This window comes from Oncorhynchus mykiss, chromosome 7, assembly GCF_013265735.2.
Source record: "Oncorhynchus mykiss isolate Arlee chromosome 7, USDA_OmykA_1.1, whole genome shotgun sequence".
Taxonomy (NCBI): Eukaryota; Metazoa; Chordata; class Actinopteri; order Salmoniformes; family Salmonidae; genus Oncorhynchus; species Oncorhynchus mykiss.
In genome coordinates, this window is record NC_048571.1 from 21129527 (window position 1) to 21150207 (window position 20681).

The window sequence follows — 20681 nt, forward strand, 5'->3', positions numbered from 1 at the left end:
TAGAGAGAGACCGAGATAGAGAGAGAGAGACCGAGAGAGAGAGCGACCAAGAGAGAGAGAGACCAAGAGAGAGAGAGACCGAGAGAGAGAGAGAGAGACCGAGATAGAGAGAGACCAAGAGAGAGAGAGACCGAGAGAGAGAGAGAGAGACCGAGATAGAGAGAGACCGAGATAGAGAGAGAGAGACCGAGAGAGAGAGAGAGAGACCGAGATAGAGAGAGACCGAGATAGAGAGAGAGAGACCGAGAGAGAGAGCGACCAAGAGAGAGAGAGACCAAGAGAGAGAGAGACCGAGAGAGAGAGAGAGAGACCGAGATAGAGAGAGACCAAGAGAGAGAGAGACCGAGAGAGAGAGAGAGAGACCGAGATAGAGAGAGACCGAGATAGAGAGAGAGAGACCGAGAGAGAGAGCGACCAAGAGAGAGAGAGACCAAGAGAGAGAGAGACCGAGATAGAGAGAGAGAGACCAAGAGAGAGAGAGAGACCGAGATAGAGAGAGAGAGACCGAGAGAGAGGAGGTGGACAAGGTGACAGATGTACATCGTAGGGATGAGAGTCAGATCAGTTCAGTAAAACTGCACATTCAGGCAAGGCATTATTCCCAGAAGTCAATGTGGTAACCATTCTGGTTCCAAATGGCTACCAGGCTAATCAAGCTGACTCTTTGCCATGTGGTACAGTTACCCTCTACTACTGTAGAGTAAAACACATTAGTCACTTTTTACATGGCTATTGTAAAATGTATCCATAGGCTATACTGTGGCCCCATAAAGACATGTGCCAGAAAGGTTTATTTAAAGGTCAATCAGCCCCTTTCCTATGAAATACCATTGAACAGAAATGAGTGAATGAATCAAGACACTAGATACCACAGACCCTCTCAATGTCTGCACCCCCAATGTCTGCACAGGCACCCCCAATCTGACCTTGGCCCCACTTTAGGGAAAAGCACCATGTGTCCCTTCAGCTGTGGATAATTAGACATCAGAAGAGCGAGAGAAAGGAGAAAGAGAGAGCGAGAAGGGGGATGGGGGGGGTGGGACAGAGACAGAGAGTGCTAATCCTCCATCACTTGCTCCTTATGTTCATAGGGTCGATTTTCTTGCGTGGCGTGGGGAGCATATGCTTGGCATTACGGTCTGGCTGGGTGGTGTCCGGAGCATGTGTGTGTGTGTGTGTGGTAGTGGGTGATCTTTACTGGTAATATATATGGGACATGGTGCCTTCGTGTCTATGGCATCAGCTCAAGTAAGCTGCTAGCTTTAACAGAGAAGCCCCATAAAAGACACATATCACAAAGGATACATTACATGAAATCCCCTGGATGCTAGAAATAGTGTCCAAAAGGTTAGCGCCATGGACATATACTGTATACTTGTGTTTATATACATCACTGGTTAGCAAGTACATTGATACATTAAGTTCTTATCAAGACAGTACTAACGATGACAAAGTGGACATCTACACTGCATCGACTTTCAGGGTGGCAGGTCACCTAGTGGTTAGAGCATTGGGCCAGTAACCGAAAGGTTGCTGGATCAAATCCCAGAGCTGACAAGGTAAAAATCTGTCATTCTACCCCTGAACAAGGCAGTTATTCCACTGTTCCCCAGTCGGCTGTCATTGTAAATAAGAATTTGGTCTTAACTGACTTGCCTAGTTAAACAAATACTTACTCATTTGAATGCATAGCCCCCTCTGCTGTTGATTGAAGGTACTTCATGTAAATCAAATCACATTTTATTGGTCACATATTTAGCAGATATTATTGCGGTGGTCGTGAAATGCAGTGCAGTTGCATCTAGCAATTCACAACAGTACACACAAAACTCAATAAATATGAGGACAAGCAATGTTGGTTGGAGTGGCATTGACTAGAATACAGTATATACATACGAAATTAGTAAAACATTATGTAAACATTTTTAAAGTGGCCAGTGTTCCATTATTAAAGTGATCAGTGATTCCATGTCTACAGGGTAGCAGCCTCTAAGGTGCAGGGTTGAGTAACCGGGTGGTAGCCGGCTAGTGACAGTGACTAAGTTCAGGAAAGAGTACTGGGCGGAGGCCGGCTAGTGATTCATATTTAAACAGTCTGATGGCCTTGAGATAGAAGCCGTTTTTCAGTCTCTCGGTCGCAGCTCTGATGCACCTGTACTGACCTCACCTTCTGGATGATAGCGGGGTGAACAGGCAGTGGCTCAGGTGGATGTTGTCCTTAATGATCTTTATGGCCTTCCTGTGACATCGGGTGCTGTAGGTGTCCTGGAGGGCAGGTAGTTTGCCCCCGGTGATGCGTTGTGTAAACTACAACACCCTCTGGAGAGCCCTGCGGTTGCGGGCGGTGCAGTTGCCGTACCAGGCGGTGATACAGTCTGACAGAATGCTCTCAATTGTACATCTGTAGAAGTTTGTGAGGGTCTTAGGGGCCAAGCCAAATTTCTTCAGCCTCCGGAGGTTGAAGAGGCGCTGTTGCACCTTCTTCATCACACTGTCTGTGTGGGTGGACCATTTCAGATTGTCAATGACGTGTACGCCGAGGAACTTGAAGCTTTTCACCTACTCCACTGCGGTCCCGTTGATGAGGATGGGGGCGTGCTCCCTCTGCTGTCTCCTTAAGTCCACGATCAGCTCCTTCGTTTTGTTGACGTTGAGGGAGAGGTTATTTTCCTGGCACCACTCCGCCTGAGACCTCACCTCCTCCCTGTAGGCTGTCTTGTCGTTGTTGGTAATCAGGCTTGTTGTGTCGTCTGCAAACTCAATGATTGAGTTGGAGGCGTGTGTGGCCACCCAGTCGTGGGTGAACAGGGAGTGCAGGTGGGGGCTGAGCATGCACCCTTGTGGGGCACCTGTGTTGAGAATCTGCGTAGAGGAGATGTTGTTTCCTACCTTCACCACCTGGGGACGGCCCATCAGGAAGTCCAGGACCCAGTTGCACAGGGCGGGGTTCAGACCCAGGGCCCTAAGCTTAATGATGAGCTTGGAGGGTACTATGTAAAATGACATGCTTCTTGTCATATCCCAAAACACAACAATAGCTGTAACTGAAGGGGTTCAGTTAAGATTTAGTAAACAACTACATCAAACATGAAATATGAGACATAAATGACTAAACAAACTCACCTCATAGGGCTGATTCATGGTGGGTTTTTATTCAAATGTTTTTATAAAGGAAAGCACAAGGATAAGATTGTTCTACCAATCTAGTGAAACAATGGCTGTAACATACATAAGGAAACAAAAATACAAAATGATTTTATTTTTCTAACTGATGATACCCAGCAGCATCATCACCCAGACATGTAAAACAAACAAAAAAAAAATCTATCTTTCTGCATAAATTACTACTATTTCATTTTATTTATTGTCATCAGCCAGTCTATATCACACAAGTGTTGGTTGAATTTGCTGTACAACTAGCCTATTGATCCAGACACAGAATTGCACTTGGTTCAGACATCGCTAGCTATGCAAGACTACAAATAGTATGGTTGCAATTTAAACTTCCATCTTTCAGACTTCTACAACCCCCCCCCCCCCCCCCCCCCCCCCCTCACCACATGAACTGCCAACACAAAGTCCCATACTGAGAAGGTGTGTGTGTGTGTTTCAAGGGAAGAATAGATCAAGACTAGCCGCCTACACTACCACCTGGTGGGTTTGCGTGTTCCTCTTTTATAAAATAAAAAACCCCCGCCTCATTCCCCAGCCTATTGGAACCTCTGATCGACAAGCAGCACGTTGTTTGTTTTTTTTTAACTTTGGAGACTCCAAAACTAAGGCGGAGCTAAAAACCGCATTCCACCAGTAGCAATGTTCATATCGGAAAAACACAACAAAAAACAAGATTCAGCATGATACTATACTAAACAAAACAGAATGTTTCTTTACTTGAGGACAGAGTAGTAGGAGGAAGAATAGTAAAAATTGCTATTGGCCAGCTCCTGAGCTTGGCTTTGGATGCGTCCCAAATCGGACCTTATTTTCTTTATGGTGCAATGCTTTTGACCCATAGAGATACATAGAGGACTCGAGTGCCCAAAAGCCCATTTTAGCATTGGCAGCACCATTGAGGACTTTCACCATTTTGAAGTAGTCAACTGGGTGGGACTTCCAATGGGTTAAAGGGATACTTCGGGATTTTGGCAATGAGGCCCTTTATCTACTTCTCCAGAGTCAAATGAATTTGTGGATACCATTTTTATGTCTCTGTGTCCAGTATCAATGAAGTTAGAGGTAGTTTTGCAAGCCAATGCTGACTAGTGTTAGCGCAATGACTGGAAGTCTATGGGTATCTGCTAGCATGCTAGTAGATAAAGGGCATCATTGCCAAAATCCCGAAGTATCCCTTTAACCCATTGGAAGTCCCACCCAGTTGACTACTTCAAAATGCTCTCACAGACGCCATAATGGGATAGACACAATGATGTGATGTCTATCTAACTATGTTTTTATTTATTTAACCTTTATTAATCTAGGCAAGTCAGTTAAGAACAAATTATTATTTACAATGACGGCCTACAGTGGATTAACAGCCTTGTTCAGGAGCAGAACGACAGATTTTTACCTTGTCAGCTCGGGGATTCGATCCAGCAACCTTACGGTTACTAGTCCAATGTTTTGAACGTGAAAAGCCTATGGGTCAAAAGTAATGCACTACATAAGAAAAAGGGTGCGATTTGGTCCGCAGCTTTTGTGTTCTTCTCTGGTGAGGCGGGCTGGACCTGCAAACCCAGCCGTACCAGCCCAGACAGAACTCTGAGGTAGATAAAAACCAGTCACACATGACCACACATGGTGACCATTCAAGATGACCATTCAAATGTTCTTTAAAGACAACCCCGTCAATTTAGCGTAAAGTAAAACAGATTGTAATTTCACCATTAAAGTTAAGCATTTTCTATTAATATTACTGTATCTGTTGAAGTAAAAAATAGCAGAGAAAAAAGTTTAACCGCCTTGACGTTACCTCACAATTTCAAGCTTGCATTTCTTTTAAATCTATACGTGTTTTTTTTATTTGAATTGTAGGCTCTCTCGCCTTAATTAGGGAGATGAGATCAGTAGGTGTAGCATTTGATGGAGGTTCACATCCTCGGCTGTGTGTGAAGTATGACAAAACAGGACACCTACCCTGTCAAAGTCTAAAGAGACCTTACTATGGACTGACAGGAGTTCTAATTAAGAGTGGCTGTTCTTTTTAATGTATCCTGGTTAGACCAGGCTGAATACTGTGATCACCATGAAGTGAAACAGTGAAACGTCAGGGAATCAGTTCGGATTCTGCCAGGCTATGTAAAATGACTTATGATGTTAGAGGAAGGCACATTATCCAACCCATCATCTATTTGGCAAAACATCTGCTTCTTTATCAGTTCTCTATTCATAGATTGATTGACAGCTGCCAAACGGCCAATCCTACATATTTAATCTGATACAGAAAATCATGTCAGACATTAACCCTAAAAGCCTAATTGAATGATAATATCTTATAAAGACCAAAAATAAAAACCAGTAACACCTCACCAAATGAACACTTTTTGCAAGCAACATGTTTTTCATCATATATCTTGGCTAATAAACTACCTATAAAACCCATTGGAAATCTCTTTTTCCTTAAGTCAACAGATTCCACAAAAAAAAAGAATCAATCTCATGCATCTTTTAACATCACGCTGTAGGCTACTTGCCCCATTGCATCCACTTGGAGAATCCGTGGTAAAAAATACACGTCTTTTCGTTTATCAAAATAAAACATTTTTTTTCCTGTTTTGAAGGGGGGGGAAATAATTGTTGGTTTTGTCCATTTTTACAGCTCTGTCTTCGTTTTACACACCATGGTATCATTGATGTTGGTTCCATCATACACAGTTGTTTGGTTGAAGCTGTGCAAAAGAGTTCTTACTGAAGTCTGGTCTGGTCCAATCAGGAGAGGCTGTGACTGTGACTCATGAGTCAGCGATCACAGCATCCATTACTGCTCACAGAAGTCACCTGACAATACACACGACAATCAGGATCACTTCTCCTACTATGAGCAGTGCTACAGTACAATTAAAACTATCACTTCCATCTTATATAGGGACTCATAAGGAAGCACGTACCTTACTTACTTGCTCTGTTGACTGTAGGGAGACGAATTGTTGGACGAATCCATTTGCTGCTGTGAACCATTTTCCTGAAGAGGGAAAAACTGTGTAACTTCACATCTTATTATCGTGTATTAGCACCATCAAGTAAGTAATGGCATGGGATGTAAAAATTGTATGTAAAATGGCTGTACTCATGATGAGACATGGATGAATGAGAGGAGATCAACACAATGAGATGGCAAGGACGAGCCTTGGAACTTACGGCTGTCTGCTGCATGTGGGCGTACTGAGGAATATAGGCTGCCTGGACTGCAGCGTTGGCTGAAATATACTGCTGTCATAAGAAAAACAACAACATATTAGATACTGTACCCCTCAGAAGTCAGCCAACTCCCAAATCACCGCCTAGTCCTTAGCCTCTGTGCACTTTAGATCGGCGTTTGCATCAGGTAAAATGAGACTAACTAAATTGCACCTCCCCCTTCCCAGAATGCCCCTCACCGCTTTAGATCTGTGTTTGCATCAGGTAAAATGAGACTAACTAAATTGCACCTTCCCCTTCCCCCCCCTCACCGCTCCACTGCTGCCCAATGAGAGATGGCCCATCTGCTGTGTCATGATGGCGGTGGGCTGCATTGTCATGGAGTGGTCCACAGAGGGCGACATTACAGCCTGCTGTAGCAGAGAGAGAGACAGAGATTATAATTCTAGAATCAATACAAGGTCATCCTCATACTCAAACCCATTGAGGATCAATGGAAGGTCTGCAGGCAAAAGTATCTGGCTTTAAAATGATTGGAATTTGTGGTTAAGTTTAACAGTAATAACTCCTTCATAAAACTGTTTCTGTACAGAGGTGAATAGGGACTGGTTAGACCAAGTGTAGCGCTGAGCGATTAACCGAAATGTTGGTTATTTAAACCATTTTAAACAACTACTTGACTGACGTCGGTTAGTTGTTGTTGTTGGTGAGCTCGATGTGCAGTTTCTGTAGAAATAAATCAGATCCAGCCTGAACTGTGCGATGTACTCGGGAGTTGTAGGTTCCAACAAGCCAATATTCGACATAGTTTAGCGAAGAAAACATGGTAATTAACTACAATGACCATAATCCATTGTGTGCCCGGTTTAAACTTGTCCGATCTGTGCGGAGTTGACATGGAGACAGAGAACAGAGAACAGAGAAAGTTTCGCAAGTTTGAAAATGCAGGATCTAAGTGATTGATAGTTGGTTTTCAGCAGTCATAAAAAGTATGCCTTATTTACTTTGAATCAAATCAAATTTTATTTGTCACATGCACCGAATACAAGCTTACTTACAAGCTCTAACCAACAATGCAGTTTTAAGAAAATACCCCCAATCTCAAAAAGCACTAATCGCTCAGCACTAACCAAGTGAAACCTGTGACTTCAAGTTTGTTAAATTAATCAGACAAGCTCAGCACCCCCCGAAAATACATATTTTTTAGGCCTTAGGCCATCTGTATAAGCCAAAACTCCTTGAGGGAGTGCACCATTTCCTTGTCAAAATGAGGGGAAACAGACACAGACACTTGTTCTACTTGAAACCATCTGCTGAGAGATGCAAATGGCTTCAGTCATAAGACCGTGTCTGCTGCAGGCATTTCCTGTTGGCTCCATACAGCAGTGGGAGCAGAGAGCTAGAGGCCAGAGAAGCACAGTCGTATTTCGGTTCCAGATCACACCCTATTCTCTCAAACTCAACTCTGGACCATTTTTCATTGTTCCCCTCTAATCGGACTGATTTAGACCTGGGACACCTGGTGGGTGCAATTAATTATCAGGCAGAACAGAAAACCAGCAGGCTCCGGACCTAGTAGGGTAAGAGCTGAATAGCCCGGCCCTGTTCCCTACATAGTGCACAACTTTTGACCAGAGCCCCAGAGTCAGTTAGCTACTGGAAAAGAGAGCTCTCAGGCTCTGGTCAAAAGTAGTGCACTATATAGGGAATAGGGTGCAAATTCAGACGCAGTCTTAATCCACCGTGTCACATCCAGATGATAAAAGGAAAAGAGCTCAAGAGCTTAAACTCACCAGGGGAGTTTCCCCTTTAAATCCTAATCAAAACAATTGATTGGTTCCGCCCTCACTGAAATATGAGGGAATGTTCCGGTTCCCAGAACTGGGCTCGGCTCTGTTTTGTTCTGTTCTCTTCTCTTCCCACACAGATTTTGGGGGTGTTTATTCTGCAGTGTCAGCAGAACTCGCTGATTAAAGTAACACATTCTGTTTTTTAATCAGGGTATTTTTAACTGAGGTAACATGTCATACGTCATATACTATCAGTGGGATAAGATATATACAGGGGCGTAACTTTCACATTCTGAAATTGCATTTTTGTCCCCTCCCAGTTTTATAATTGTAATGCGATACAAAACGAGGCAACAGTGTGCTTTAGGACCATGCGGACTCCTCCGAGCGATATGCTACCGGTCAAAAGTTTTAGAATACCCACTAATTCAAGGGTTTTTCTTTATTTGTACTTTTTTCTACATTGTAGAATAAAAGTAAAGACATCCAAACTATAAAATGACACATGGAATCATGTAGTAACCAACAAATCAAAACATATTTTATATTTGAGATTCTTTGATGCCTTGTTGATAGCTTTGCATACTCTTGGCATTCTCTCTACCAGCTTCACAAAGTAGTCACCTGGAATGCATTTCAATTAACAGGTGTGCCTTGTTAAAGTCAATTTGTGATTGAGCCAATCAGTTGTGCTGTGACATGGTGTGTGTGTGTGTGTGTGTGTGGGGGGGGGTTATACAGAAGATAGCCCTATTTGGTAAAAGTACAGCTCAAATAAGCAAAGAGAAATGACAATCCATCATTACTTTAAGACATGAAGTCAATACGGAACATTTCAAGAATTTTGAAAGTTTCTTCAAGTGCAGTCACAAAGAACATCAAGCTCTATGATGAAACTGGCTCTCATGAGGACCGCCACAGGAAAGGAAGACCCAGAGTTACCTCTGCTGCAGGGGATAGGTTCATTAGAGTTACCAGCCTCAGAAATTCCAGCCCAAATAAATGCTTCACAGAATTCAAGTAACAGACACATCTCAACATCAACTCTTCAGAGGGGACTGCTTGAATCAAGCCTTCATGGTCAAATTGCTGTAAAGAAACCACTATTAAAAGACACCAATAAGAAGAAAAGACTTCTTTGGGACAAGAAACGCGAGCAATGGACATTAGACCGGTGGAAATTCGTCCTTTGGTCTGGAGTCCAAATTTGAGATTACTGGTTCCAACCGCCGTGTCTTTGTGAGACGCGTGTGGGTGAACAGATGATCTCTGCATGAGTATTTCCCACCGTAAAGCTTGGAGGAGGAGGTGTTATGGTGTGGGGGTGCTTGCTGGTGACACTGTCTGTGATTTATTTAGAATTCAAGGCACACATAACCAGCATGGCTACCACAACATTCTACAGCGATACGCCATCCCATCTGGTTTGGGCTTAGTGGGACTATAATTTGTTTTTCAACAGTACAATGACCCAACAAACCTCCAGGCTGTGTAAGGGCTATTTTACCAAGAAAGAGAGTGATGAGTGCTGAATCAGATGACCTGGCCTCCACAATCCCCCGACCTCAACCAAACTGCTGGAAAAGCATTCCAGGTGAAGCTGGTTGAGAGAATGCCAAGAGTGTGCAAAGCTGTCATCAAGGCAAAGGGTGGCTATTTGAAGAATCTCAAATATAAAATATATTTTGATTTGTTTAACACTTTTTTGGTTACTACATGATTCCATATGTGTTATTTCATAGTTTTGATGTTTTCACTATTATTCTACAATGTAGAAAATAGTAAAAAAATAAAGAAAAACCCTTGAATGAGTAGGTGTTCTAAAACTTTTGACCGGTAGTGTATATGTCTCTCCCCCCCCCCACTTCTAAAACCAAAGTTGCGCCCCTGGATGTACAGTATATATATATATTTTTTTTTTAATCACAATGTTTTTGTATCAGAGTATCCGCCTAACTGTATTATTAGTCGTATGTATGAGAAATGCATGGTATTCATCGTCCAACTAAATCTTTACTTGCATTATGTCTGTAGTCTACATGTATAGCGCTGCGAACTGAGTTGAGACATAGTTTCTTTCACTGTGTTTTTGTACCAGGGTAGGGTATTACTCCATTTGTGGTAAAATGAAGTCTGACAATCCATATTTTCTAGCACTGTGTGTGTGGAGTAAGACAGACATCATTTCATTTCTCTTACTGGGTGTTGCATGATGTAAGGCTGGTGGGCCATCCAGGAAGGATTCTGTACCTGCCACATGAAAGGGCAGGGTTAACCTCATGCCACATTCTTCAAATGTACATAACATTTACATTTGAGTCATTTAGCACACACTCTCAACCAAAGCAACTATCATCTTTTGATCATTTATATTGAATTAACTCCAGGATAATGAAGTGCCTACCTGGTAGGAGGTGACAGGAGACATGTAGGGAGACATGGCTTGCTGAGTCATCATCCTATTGGCCGTTAGGGTGTAGGGAGAGGCATAATAGCCGTTCTGCATAGCAGCTGAGGTGGGGTCGTAGGTGAGAGTCATCCCGCCCTGGTAGGACAAAATAGAACCGTCACACAAAACCAGATCCTTCTCATCTAACTGTGACATTAGCATCACAATACCAACTATTAAATCAGTACCATGATCTGTAATGGGCACTAATGCAGTGGTTCCTAAACTGTGGGGCGTGCCCCCCCCTGGGAATTGTGTAGAACTGCAGGAAATAAGCTTTAAACCTGCAAAATTCACTCCACCAACAAGAGGTGGAAAAAGTACACAATAGTCATACTTGAGTAGAAGTAAAGACACCTTCATAGAAAATGACTCAAGTAAAAGTAAAAGTCGCCCAGTAAAATACTACTTGAGGAAAAGTCCAAAAGTATTTGGTTTTAAATGTACTAGTAGCAAAAGTACATGTAATTGCTCAAATATACTTAAGTGCAAAGGAAGAGGAAAAGTATAAATGATTTCAAAGTCCTTACATTAAGCAAACCGGACAGCACCCTTACATATTTTTTGGATAGCTAGGGCCACACTCCAACACTCAAACGAAGCATGTGTGTTTATTGAGTCCGCCAGATCAGAGGCAGTAGGGATGACCAGGGATGTTCTCTTGATAAGTGAGTGAATTTGACCATTTTACTGTCACACTAAGCTTTAAAAATGTGATGAGTACTTTTGGGTGTCAGGGAAAATGTATGGAGTAAAAGTTGTCAAAAATAATAATAGTAAACTACAGATACCCCCCAAACAACAACTTAAGTAGTACTTTAAAGTATTTTTACTTAAGTACTTTACACCACTGGTCATGAACAGTTATTGTGCCCATAGAAATAGACAAGGTGCGTGTGCTCATCCGCCGGTGGGGGGGTCCCGAATGCTGGGAGGGGGGCCCGAGTGAAAAAGTTAATGAACCCCTGCTCTAATGAACTGGTCTCTCAGGATAGGATTAACACTGGGCCCTGGGCAAGTCAGTCAACACTAGACATGAGGTAATGCATTTATTCTTAAAATGCCCTTTATTAGTCTGGCAGGGAGCGAAAACTTGCAGTTGTGGGTCCACCCACAGAGACATCCAGACAGACGAGACGGACAGAGAGGCACTTACTAGTCTGAGCTCTCCCTCTCGGGGCCATGTGCGACCGCTGGGGATGTAGGGACTGTGGCTGTGCCTCTTCCTCTGACCATCAGCAAACTTACACAGCAGAGGCTCAGAGGGAGCTGGAGAGGGGGGAAAAAGCATCATCCTCACCATTACCATCACCGTTAGCGAAACAAAAGAGTGAGCATCGCAGCCCAAAGCGTGAGAGAGAATAAGATAAAACAGGCCTTTACCCGTAGTTCCAGGCGCCGTCTTGATAAACTTCCCATTGAAGTGGGCTATGACTGAGTTACACATCTCCTTGGACTCCATCCTGAAAATAGTAGACATAAGTCACACATGAATCAATGGGATCTAAATTAGAAAAAGTAGCAGGATTTGAACCCACAGCCCTTCGAGTTACCAACATGGCCCTGCGTCAAACTGTTACTGAGCATTGAGATGTTCACACCTGGCGAAGCCGACGCCTCTGCTGGCCCCGCTGTAGTCTCTGAGGACGCGGGTGGAGATGACCTGTCCAAAAGGCCTCAGCAGCCCCTCCAGCTCCTGCTCGTCTACAGACACAGGCAGGTTGGAGATGTACAGGTTGGTGGGGTCCTGCTCCTGTTGCTGCTTAGAGAGAGGGACAGAGAAATGGATAGAGAGGTATTAGGATAATTTTCCTCCAAAGAATTGATGGTAATTTGGGCAGCAACACCAACACCAACTCGAAGGCAATTACATTAATATTTCACTCTGATTAAAATTATGCGTCGACACGATTTGAGTCTGTGATGATATCCAAGCCAGGATATCCAAGCCATAACAACAAAACACAACTGAACATGAGTTAGCTAGGGTTGTGTGTTGCCGTAGTAACGGTCACGTCCGGGTCATGCGGGGTCTTCAGTCAACAACTCTGTAAATGTGTTATCAAGGACTTAAGTTTCTTTGGCCCTTGATTTGCTCATAATGGCGACTGGTCTCTTTTTCTATTTTCTACGCATCCTCTCCATAGACTTAACGACTGGTTCAGTTCTCCCATCTTTACCATTACGAGCTCAACAGCTAAGCAGTACAGTTATGCAGCTACCATACAGGCACACTGTGTTCTGCTGGCCTCGGCAGAAATACAGGAGCTAGCTAGACACAGGTCCCCTGAGAGAGCGAGAGAGAAAGAGAGAGAGAGAGAGAGAGAGAGGGGGGGGGGGGGGGGGGAGAGAGAGAGGGGGGGGGAGAGAGAGAGAGGGGGGGGGGAGAGAGAGAGGGGGGGGGAGAGAGAGAGGGGACAGAGAGAGAGAGAGGGGACAGAGAGAGAGAGAGGGGACAGAGAGAGAGAGGGGACAGAGAGAGAGAGGGGGGGGGGGGGGGGGGGAGAGAGGGGACAGAGAGAGGGGAGAGAGAGAGGGGACAGAGAGAGGGGAGAGAGGGGACAGAGAGAGAGGGGAGAGAGAGGTGAGAGAGAAACAGAGGAAAGTGGAGAGAGAGAGAGAGAGAGAGAGAGAGAGAGAGAGAGAGAAAATTGTTCTGTCTGGTTTGCTTAATATAAGGAATTTGAAATTATTTACTTTTGACACTTAAGTATATTTTAGCAACTACATTTACTTTTCATACTTAAGTATATTTTAAACCAAATACATTTAGACTGGTGACTTTTACCGGGTGACTTTTACTTTTAATCGAGTCATTTTCTATTAAGGTATCTTTGCTTTTACTCAAGTAAGACAATTTAGTACTTTTTCCACCACTGAAGAAGAGTTGTTCAAATCATAGTCTGCAGTATTCAAACCAATAAGCATAACATCAGTAATTGGACATGGAATGTTAGCATAACATGCTAACTCATAACACAGCATAAAATGCTAACTGGGAGTATCCTAGCCCAGAGCACATGAATTAGTAGTTGCTGTGCTACGAGACAGACCGTCATAATATTTGCATAGCAGCAGAAAGCTGTCCATCCTGTTCTGTGAGTGCGTGTGGACCGACTGTTTTTTTGGCAGCGAGCGGGAGAGGGAAGGGAGGACATCTGTCTTAAGTAGAGAACGTGAATGGGGTCACCGCTTGAACAGCCAGCCAGTCGGCTGGGGTCATGTGACTGATTCTGCTGCTCTGCTTTACACACACACACACACAAATGCACGTACATGTACATTACACACACACACACACACACACACACACACAGTCTACTGCTCCATATAATCTGTCATTATAATTTACAAAACAGAGACAGACCTAGGGGCCAATGTTGTTCTACTACCAGAAGAACACAGGGTTCCTCTCACCTTAGCCATCTGGGCTTGTATCCCACTGGTCTTTAGGGCATGGACCGCCTTCTGGGCTGCTGCAGGGCTGTCAAAGTCCACAAACCCATACCCTGGAGTAGGGGGGAGCACCGAAACAACCGTCATAATACAGTAGTACAACTTGATATTAGTTTGCTTTACATTACAAATGCATGTTCTTAGTAGCATACCGGTGTGTGAGACTATCTGACAACCGTAAAACGTATCAGTTGTTTCGACACATTGGAGAAAAGGAGATCAATAGTAGAAAACATGATACTGACCTTTACATTTGTTCGTTGTTTTATCGAGGATGGCCTTTGCCGACACGATCTTGCCGTATCTATGAGCACAAGAAGAATCAAACGTTAAGAACAGGACGTTGCTCTCTTATCCTTTAACTGTATTGATTATCACTACAATATGCATACATTCTTGTTTTAAAAGGTCAAACCATAATTCAATCTACAGATCCTCTGTATTTGGTACAGTGTGTGTTATGAAGGCTCAAAGGGTAAAGCTGGCTGAAATGATGTCAATACAAATCAGTTTAAAACCCAAATATGGTTGTAGTTATGTCATTTCTACCACTTTCGCAGTTTGCCTTCAAATATATGAATTAATGAAAAAAAAAATACAGCGTGCCCTATATCACAGACAGTGTCGATCTACTTCTAAACTTATATAACAAGGGCTGGGAGTCAGAACGCTCGGCTTGCACAAGAATGCATGACATCATCGCTGAAGAAAAAGGTGGCCATTTAAGCCGGGTGAGGCAACCGGGTTGTGAGGCTTGGAGGGAACACATTGAGCCGGATGCCCAGACAGCACACCATGTTATTTCAGTAGACTCATTTAAGAGAATCCCTTCATTATTGCATCTCCAACCACATTGTATCTTGAACCGAATTAACCCTCATACTAACTGGCACCTCTGCCGAGTCACTGAATAATAATTTACAACAGACTAAAGACAAGAAGATTAACGCGATCCTTGCAAACACGCATGGCAGTATTTACACAGTAGCATACAAATGTATATATAAATCTCTGAAAGCTTTGGGCACTGTAAAAAAATAAATAACAGATTGACTCCCCACATAGGGACCTTGCTACATTCATCCCAGTTGTCAGAATATGTCAAATATGTGTGGTGGGATGTAGATATATAAAGACAGAACAAACATTGCTACAACAGCGCGACATTATGTCAAAGAGGAGCCTAACGCTAGACCAAAGAGAAAACGATAGATGCCCAGCAGAGTCTAACTAGTTGTTCATGCCAACACTCCAGTGTTACAGTACTTGGAAATACAGCCCGTGTCATAAACTGCGCTCAAACTCAAGACAGAAATGCCCGAGTTGAAATGATGCCAAGCCGTTTTGCGGAACTGGTATTTTAAGGACGTGCATCATGCTTTGGTTGAACACAAACGCTTGGCCAACATTAGGCCTGGTTGCAATGAAAGGCTCTTTCGCTTCTGCTTTGTGCCCGGGGAGCAGGCTGAACACCGTTGGGAGCAAAACACAAGCAAACAACACAGCAACGGCGGCTGTTGCCCCTGGTAACATGGTTGAACGCTTCGCTCCGTATGCTTGTGGTCCAGAGGCCAGAGGCGCACAGAGACAAACCCAACCAAACATGACAATTGCTGCATTCACCAATCCCAATACTGTAGAAAACAGTCACGTTCCCTAATATCTCGCCTCTACAAGATACAGTATCATGTAAACACAGTTGGTTCATCCTTGGTTGCCATGGTTTAGTTGGTTGGAGGGGTGCTAGCTAGTGGCCTTTATGCTTGGTTCATCCTTGGTTGCCATGGTTTAGTTGGTTGGAGGGGTGCTAGCTAGTGGCCTTTATGCTTGGTTCATGCATGAGCCACATGAATATGGTATTGGCATATATAGTTGGAACAAGCTGTTCTAATTCATCATAATAATGTGTGTCAGTCAATCAGTGCTCAATCAGTGCTTGTGTAGACTTGTGTGTGTGTGTGTGTGTGTGTGTGTGTGTGTGTGTGCGTCTGCGTGTGTGTGCTTTCATGTTTATACATGTGTGGGTGTGTGCTGAGCAGTACTCACGGCTGGCAGAGCTTGACTAGGTCCAGGTCAGTGGTTGCTGGAGGCAGGCCGCGGATGTACAGGTTTGTTTTGCTGAGCTGGTCCCATCCTGTGGTGCTGCTGTTGCTGCTGGTGCTCACCGTGCTGGGGCTGGCTGGAGCCATGGGGTACGACTGCAGGAAGAGACACGGTCAGGTACACAGTAAACACACGGTCACTCTGTTGCCCTCCGTCAACAGCGGTGTTTGTGCCTCAACCAGGAAAGAAATGGGAAATCCTGGACAGACTAGAGACGAGTTTCAACTCAGACACATTTGTAGTTACAGTGCCCACCCTTGGTAAATATGAGAAAAACAGGCTGTAAAAAAAGTCTTTATTGTTTATCCTCTTGGTCTTTCATTGAAAATATTCACAAAAATCTAAACTATTAATTTGAGTAAAATAATTGAAAGAAAAAATAAATTCTGAACATAAAACACATATTTTTCGAAAATATATGCGTGCCACAATTATTGGCACCCCTTCATTCAATACTGTGCGCAACCTCCCTTTGCCAAGATAACAGCTCTATGAGTCTTCTCCTATAATGCGTAATGAGGTTGGAGAACACATGGCAAGGGATCTGAGACCATTCCTCCATACAGAATCTCTCCAGATCCTTCAGATTCCCAGGTTCTCGCTTGTGGACTCTCCTCTTCAGCTCATCACACAGGTTTTCTATGGGGTTTAGGCCAGGGGACTGAGATGGCCGTGGCAAAACCTTGATTCTGTGGTCAGTGAAACATTTTAGTGTTGATTTTGAGGTGTGCTTTGGTTCATTGTCCTGCTGGAAGATCCAACCATGCCCCAGTTTAAGCTTCCTAGCAGAGGCAGTCAGGTTTTGATGTAATATCTGCTGGTACTTGATGGAGTCCATGATACCATGTATCCTAACAAGTTGTCCAGGGCCATTGGAAGAAAAACAGCCCCAAAACATCCAAGATCCACCACCAGACTTCACAGTGGGGACGAGGTACTTTCTCTGCATGGATATCTTTCTGTCTTTACGCCAAACCCACCTCTGGTGTTTGTTTCCAAAAAGCTCTATTTTGGTCTCATCTGACCATAGAACCCTGTCCCATTGAAAGTCCCAGTAACGTTTGGCAAACTGTAGGAGCTTGAGTTTGTTGTTTGATGACAGCAAAGGCTTTTTTATGGCAACCCTCCCAAACAACTTGTGGTTACGTAGGTGGCGTCTGATCGTAGTTTTGGAGACTTTCTGACCCCTACTTGGAGGTTTTTCTGGCCACTCTAACCATCCTCCTCACTGTGCGTGGGGTGAATATAGACACACGTCCTCTTCCAGGCCGATTGTTAACATCTCCTGTTGCTTTAAACTTCTTAATTATTGCCCTGATAGTGAAAATGGGAATTTTCAACCGTTGAGGTGTTTTCTCATAGCCATTTCCTGATTTGCGCAGCTCAACAACCTTTTGTCGCACATCATTACTGTTTTCTCAGGTCTTTCCCATTGTGATGGATGACTATGGGAACTTGGCCTGGGTGTCACCTCATGTTTATACCCCAGTGAAACAGGAAGTCATGGCTGACCACTTAAGTATTCCTAATCACGCAGGTGAACTTAAAAACGTAAAATATGCATGGGAATATACTTCAGGTAGATTTTACTCGGGAATTTCTAGGGGTGCCAATAATTGTGGCAAACATGTTTGTAGAAAGATATTTCATTTACTTTTTCAATCATTTTACTTCAATTATTGTGAATATTTTGAATGAAAGACTAAGAGGATAAACAGCAAATAATTTTTTTTACAGCCCATTTTGCTCGTATTTACCAAGGGTGCCAATATAAGTGGAGGGCTCTGTATATGGTATTTACACAGGAGAGACAAGAGGACATCAGGTACACACAATGTCACTGACTAAACACACACCAGTATGCAGACAAAAACACAACCATACACAGACACACACACCCTCACATGCACAGACACACAAACACACACAGAGACAAACTGGTGTCCCTTGCCTACAGAAATATGAAACATGGCCTCCAGCGTGGCCTTTGTGCCACACCCAGAAAATAAATCTGGGAATCTAGGAAATCCCCCCCCCCCCCCAACAGCACACAATAACCTCAGCGGAATCCTGGACACACAACAGTCTACAGTCATGTCAATTCCTGTCAGGAAACGTACACAGTACCATGATGTTCTTCATGCTTTTACTCGAGGTGAGACGCAGGTAGCTGATAAGACCCACGGCACACTGAGCACAGACTGTCAACACGGCTCAGCTATATACCTAGCTTCCCCTTCCTGACACGCAAGGCAAAACCGTGCCCCAACCCTCACACAAGCTAGTCTATAGTATAACTGAATCAACCTAAGTTTATGACATGACAGGCTCGCGTGCCATTCTTAGCTGGGTGACGTGAGATTGAGATTATATTTCACACCGATTAGTACAGTGTATGCCATCTTATCAAGTCATTTCCCATCTGGTTTTGGACACCCCGCCCATGATGACGTTCTAATTGTGTATTGTGATATAATGTGTGAGTGCAGCGGGGAGATAACAAGGTTGTATGTGTGTGCATTTGACTCGTGCCCTAATCAACTGACAAACCACCGTGAGTTACACACAGTCACATATCGGGTCAATGCATATAATTGTAGCTCCAACACTAACTTGAGGGCATCAGTGGTGGGGAAAAGTACCAAATTGTCATACGTGAGTAAAAGTAAAGATATCTTAATAGAAAATGACTCAAGTAAAAGTGAAAGTCACCCAGTAAAATACTACTTGAGTAAAAAGTCTAAACGTATTTGGTTTTAAATATACTTAAGTATCAAAAGTAAATGTAATTTCTAAAATATACTTAAGTATGAAAAGTAAATGTAATTTCTAAAATATACTTAAGTGTCAAAAGTAAATAATTTAAAATTCCTTATATTACGCAAACCAGACAGAACAATTTTCTTGTTTTAAAATATACAGATAGCCAGGGGCACACTCCAACATTTAGACATAATTTACAAACGAAGCATTTGTGTTTAGTGAGTCCGCCAGAACAGATGCAGTAGAGATGACCAAGGATGTTCTCTTCAGAAGTGTGTGAATGGGCCATTTCACTATCCTGCTAAGCATTCAAAATGTAACGAGTACTTTTGGGTGTCAGGGAAAATGTATTGTGTAAAAAGTACATAATTTTCCTTAGGAATGTAGTGAGGTAAAAGTAGTCAAAATATAAATAGTAAAGTACAGATACCCCCAAAAAATGACTTAAGTAGTACTTTAAAGTATTTTTACTTAAGTACTTTACACCACTGAAGGCCATATAGTAGTTGTCAGCACTACACACGCTACATGGCCCTACTAGAACATTTAGTAGTGGTGAGTTTGTGTAATCTGTTGAGCTCGTGCATCAGCTATTCATCTGTGAAGAGCACACTTCTCTAGCGCCATCGAAGGTGAGCATTTGCCCACTGAAGTCGGTTACTACGCTAAACTGCATTCAGGTCAAGACCCTGGTGAGGACGATGAGCATGCAGATGAGCTTCCCTGTGACGGTTTCTTACAGTTTGTGCAGAAATTCTTCGTTTGTGCAAACCCACAGTTTTGTCAGCTGTCTGGATGGCTGGTCTCAAGTCGATCTCGCAGGTGGAGAAGCCAGATGTGGAGGTCCTGGGCTGGCGTGGTTACACGTGGTCTGCGGTTGTGAGGCCGGTCGGACATACTGCCAAATTCTTGAAAACGACGTTGGAGGCGACATATGGTAGAGAAATTACATTCAATTCTTTGGCAACAGCTCTGGTGGACATTCCTGCAGTCAGCATGCCAATTGCTTTAGCCATTTTTAGCAGGTTGTTGTGTGATGAAATTTCACATTTTAGAGTGGCCTTTTATTGTTCCCAGCACAAGGTGCACCTGTGTAATGACCATGCTGTTTAATTTGCTTCTTGATATGCCACACCTGTCAGATCAATGGATTATCTTTGCAAAGGAGAAATGTTCACTAACAGGGATGTAAACTAATTTGTGCACATTTTTGAGAAATATGATTTTTGTGCGTATGGAACATTTCTGGGATCTTTTATTTCCAGCTCCTGAAACACAAACTTTACATGTTGTGTTTATATTTTTTGTTCAGTGTTTTTTATATATATATATATATATATATATATATACACACACACACACACACACACACACACACAATGCCGTGAAATGCCCCTTTCTGATTTTCTCTATTTTTGTATATTTTTGATACTGAATGTTATCAGATCTTCAAAAAACAAAATATTAGATAAAGGGAACCTGTGTTTACACAAATATTTAATTAACAAAGTTAGAGTATGCAACTCCCAATTCCCCTGTGTGAAAAAGTCATTGCCCCTTACACTGAATTGTGCCACCTTTAGCTGCAATGACTACAACCAAATGCTTCCTGTAGTTGTTGATCAGTCTCTCACGTCACTGTGGAGGAATGTTGGCACACTCTTGCATGCAGAACTGCTTTAAGTCAAGGATATTTGTGGGTTTTCAAGCCTGAACTGCTCGTTTCAAGTCCTGCCACAACATCTCAATTGGGATTAGGTCTGGAC

General features: G+C 43.2%; 1 protein-coding gene across 17 annotated transcripts in view; it reads right to left on the minus strand.

Moving 5' to 3' along the window:
- Window positions 1-4848: 4848 nt before the first annotated feature.
- Window positions 4849-20681, minus strand: part of LOC110527480 (RNA-binding motif, single-stranded-interacting protein 1) — a 31420-nt gene continuing 15587 nt past the window's right edge. For 7 of the 17 annotated variants that reach the window (XM_036982927.1, XM_036982920.1, XM_036982919.1 and 4 more), the window contains 12 exons: window positions 16096-16247; window positions 14295-14353; window positions 14011-14102; window positions 12195-12355; window positions 11977-12056; window positions 11750-11862; window positions 10549-10689; window positions 10344-10394; window positions 6666-6767; window positions 6355-6426; window positions 6111-6193; window positions 4849-5996 (listed from right to left, as the gene is read on the minus strand). In XM_036982927.1, the coding sequence (XP_036838822.1) occupies window position 5996; window positions 6111-6193; window positions 6355-6426; window positions 6666-6767; window positions 10344-10394; window positions 10549-10689; window positions 11750-11862; window positions 11977-12056; window positions 12195-12355; window positions 14011-14102; window positions 14295-14353; window positions 16096-16238 (1098 nt within the window). In that variant the 5' untranslated portion in view covers window positions 16239-16247 and the 3' untranslated portion in view covers window positions 4849-5995. Of the gene's footprint in view, window positions 5997-6104; window positions 6194-6354; window positions 6427-6665; window positions 6768-10343; window positions 10395-10548; window positions 10690-11749; window positions 11863-11976; window positions 12057-12194; window positions 12356-14010; window positions 14103-14294; window positions 14354-16095; window positions 16248-20681 lie in introns of those variants that run through there. The other 10 variants (XM_036982917.1, XM_036982923.1, XM_021608767.2 and 7 more) reach the window with 10 other exon arrangements.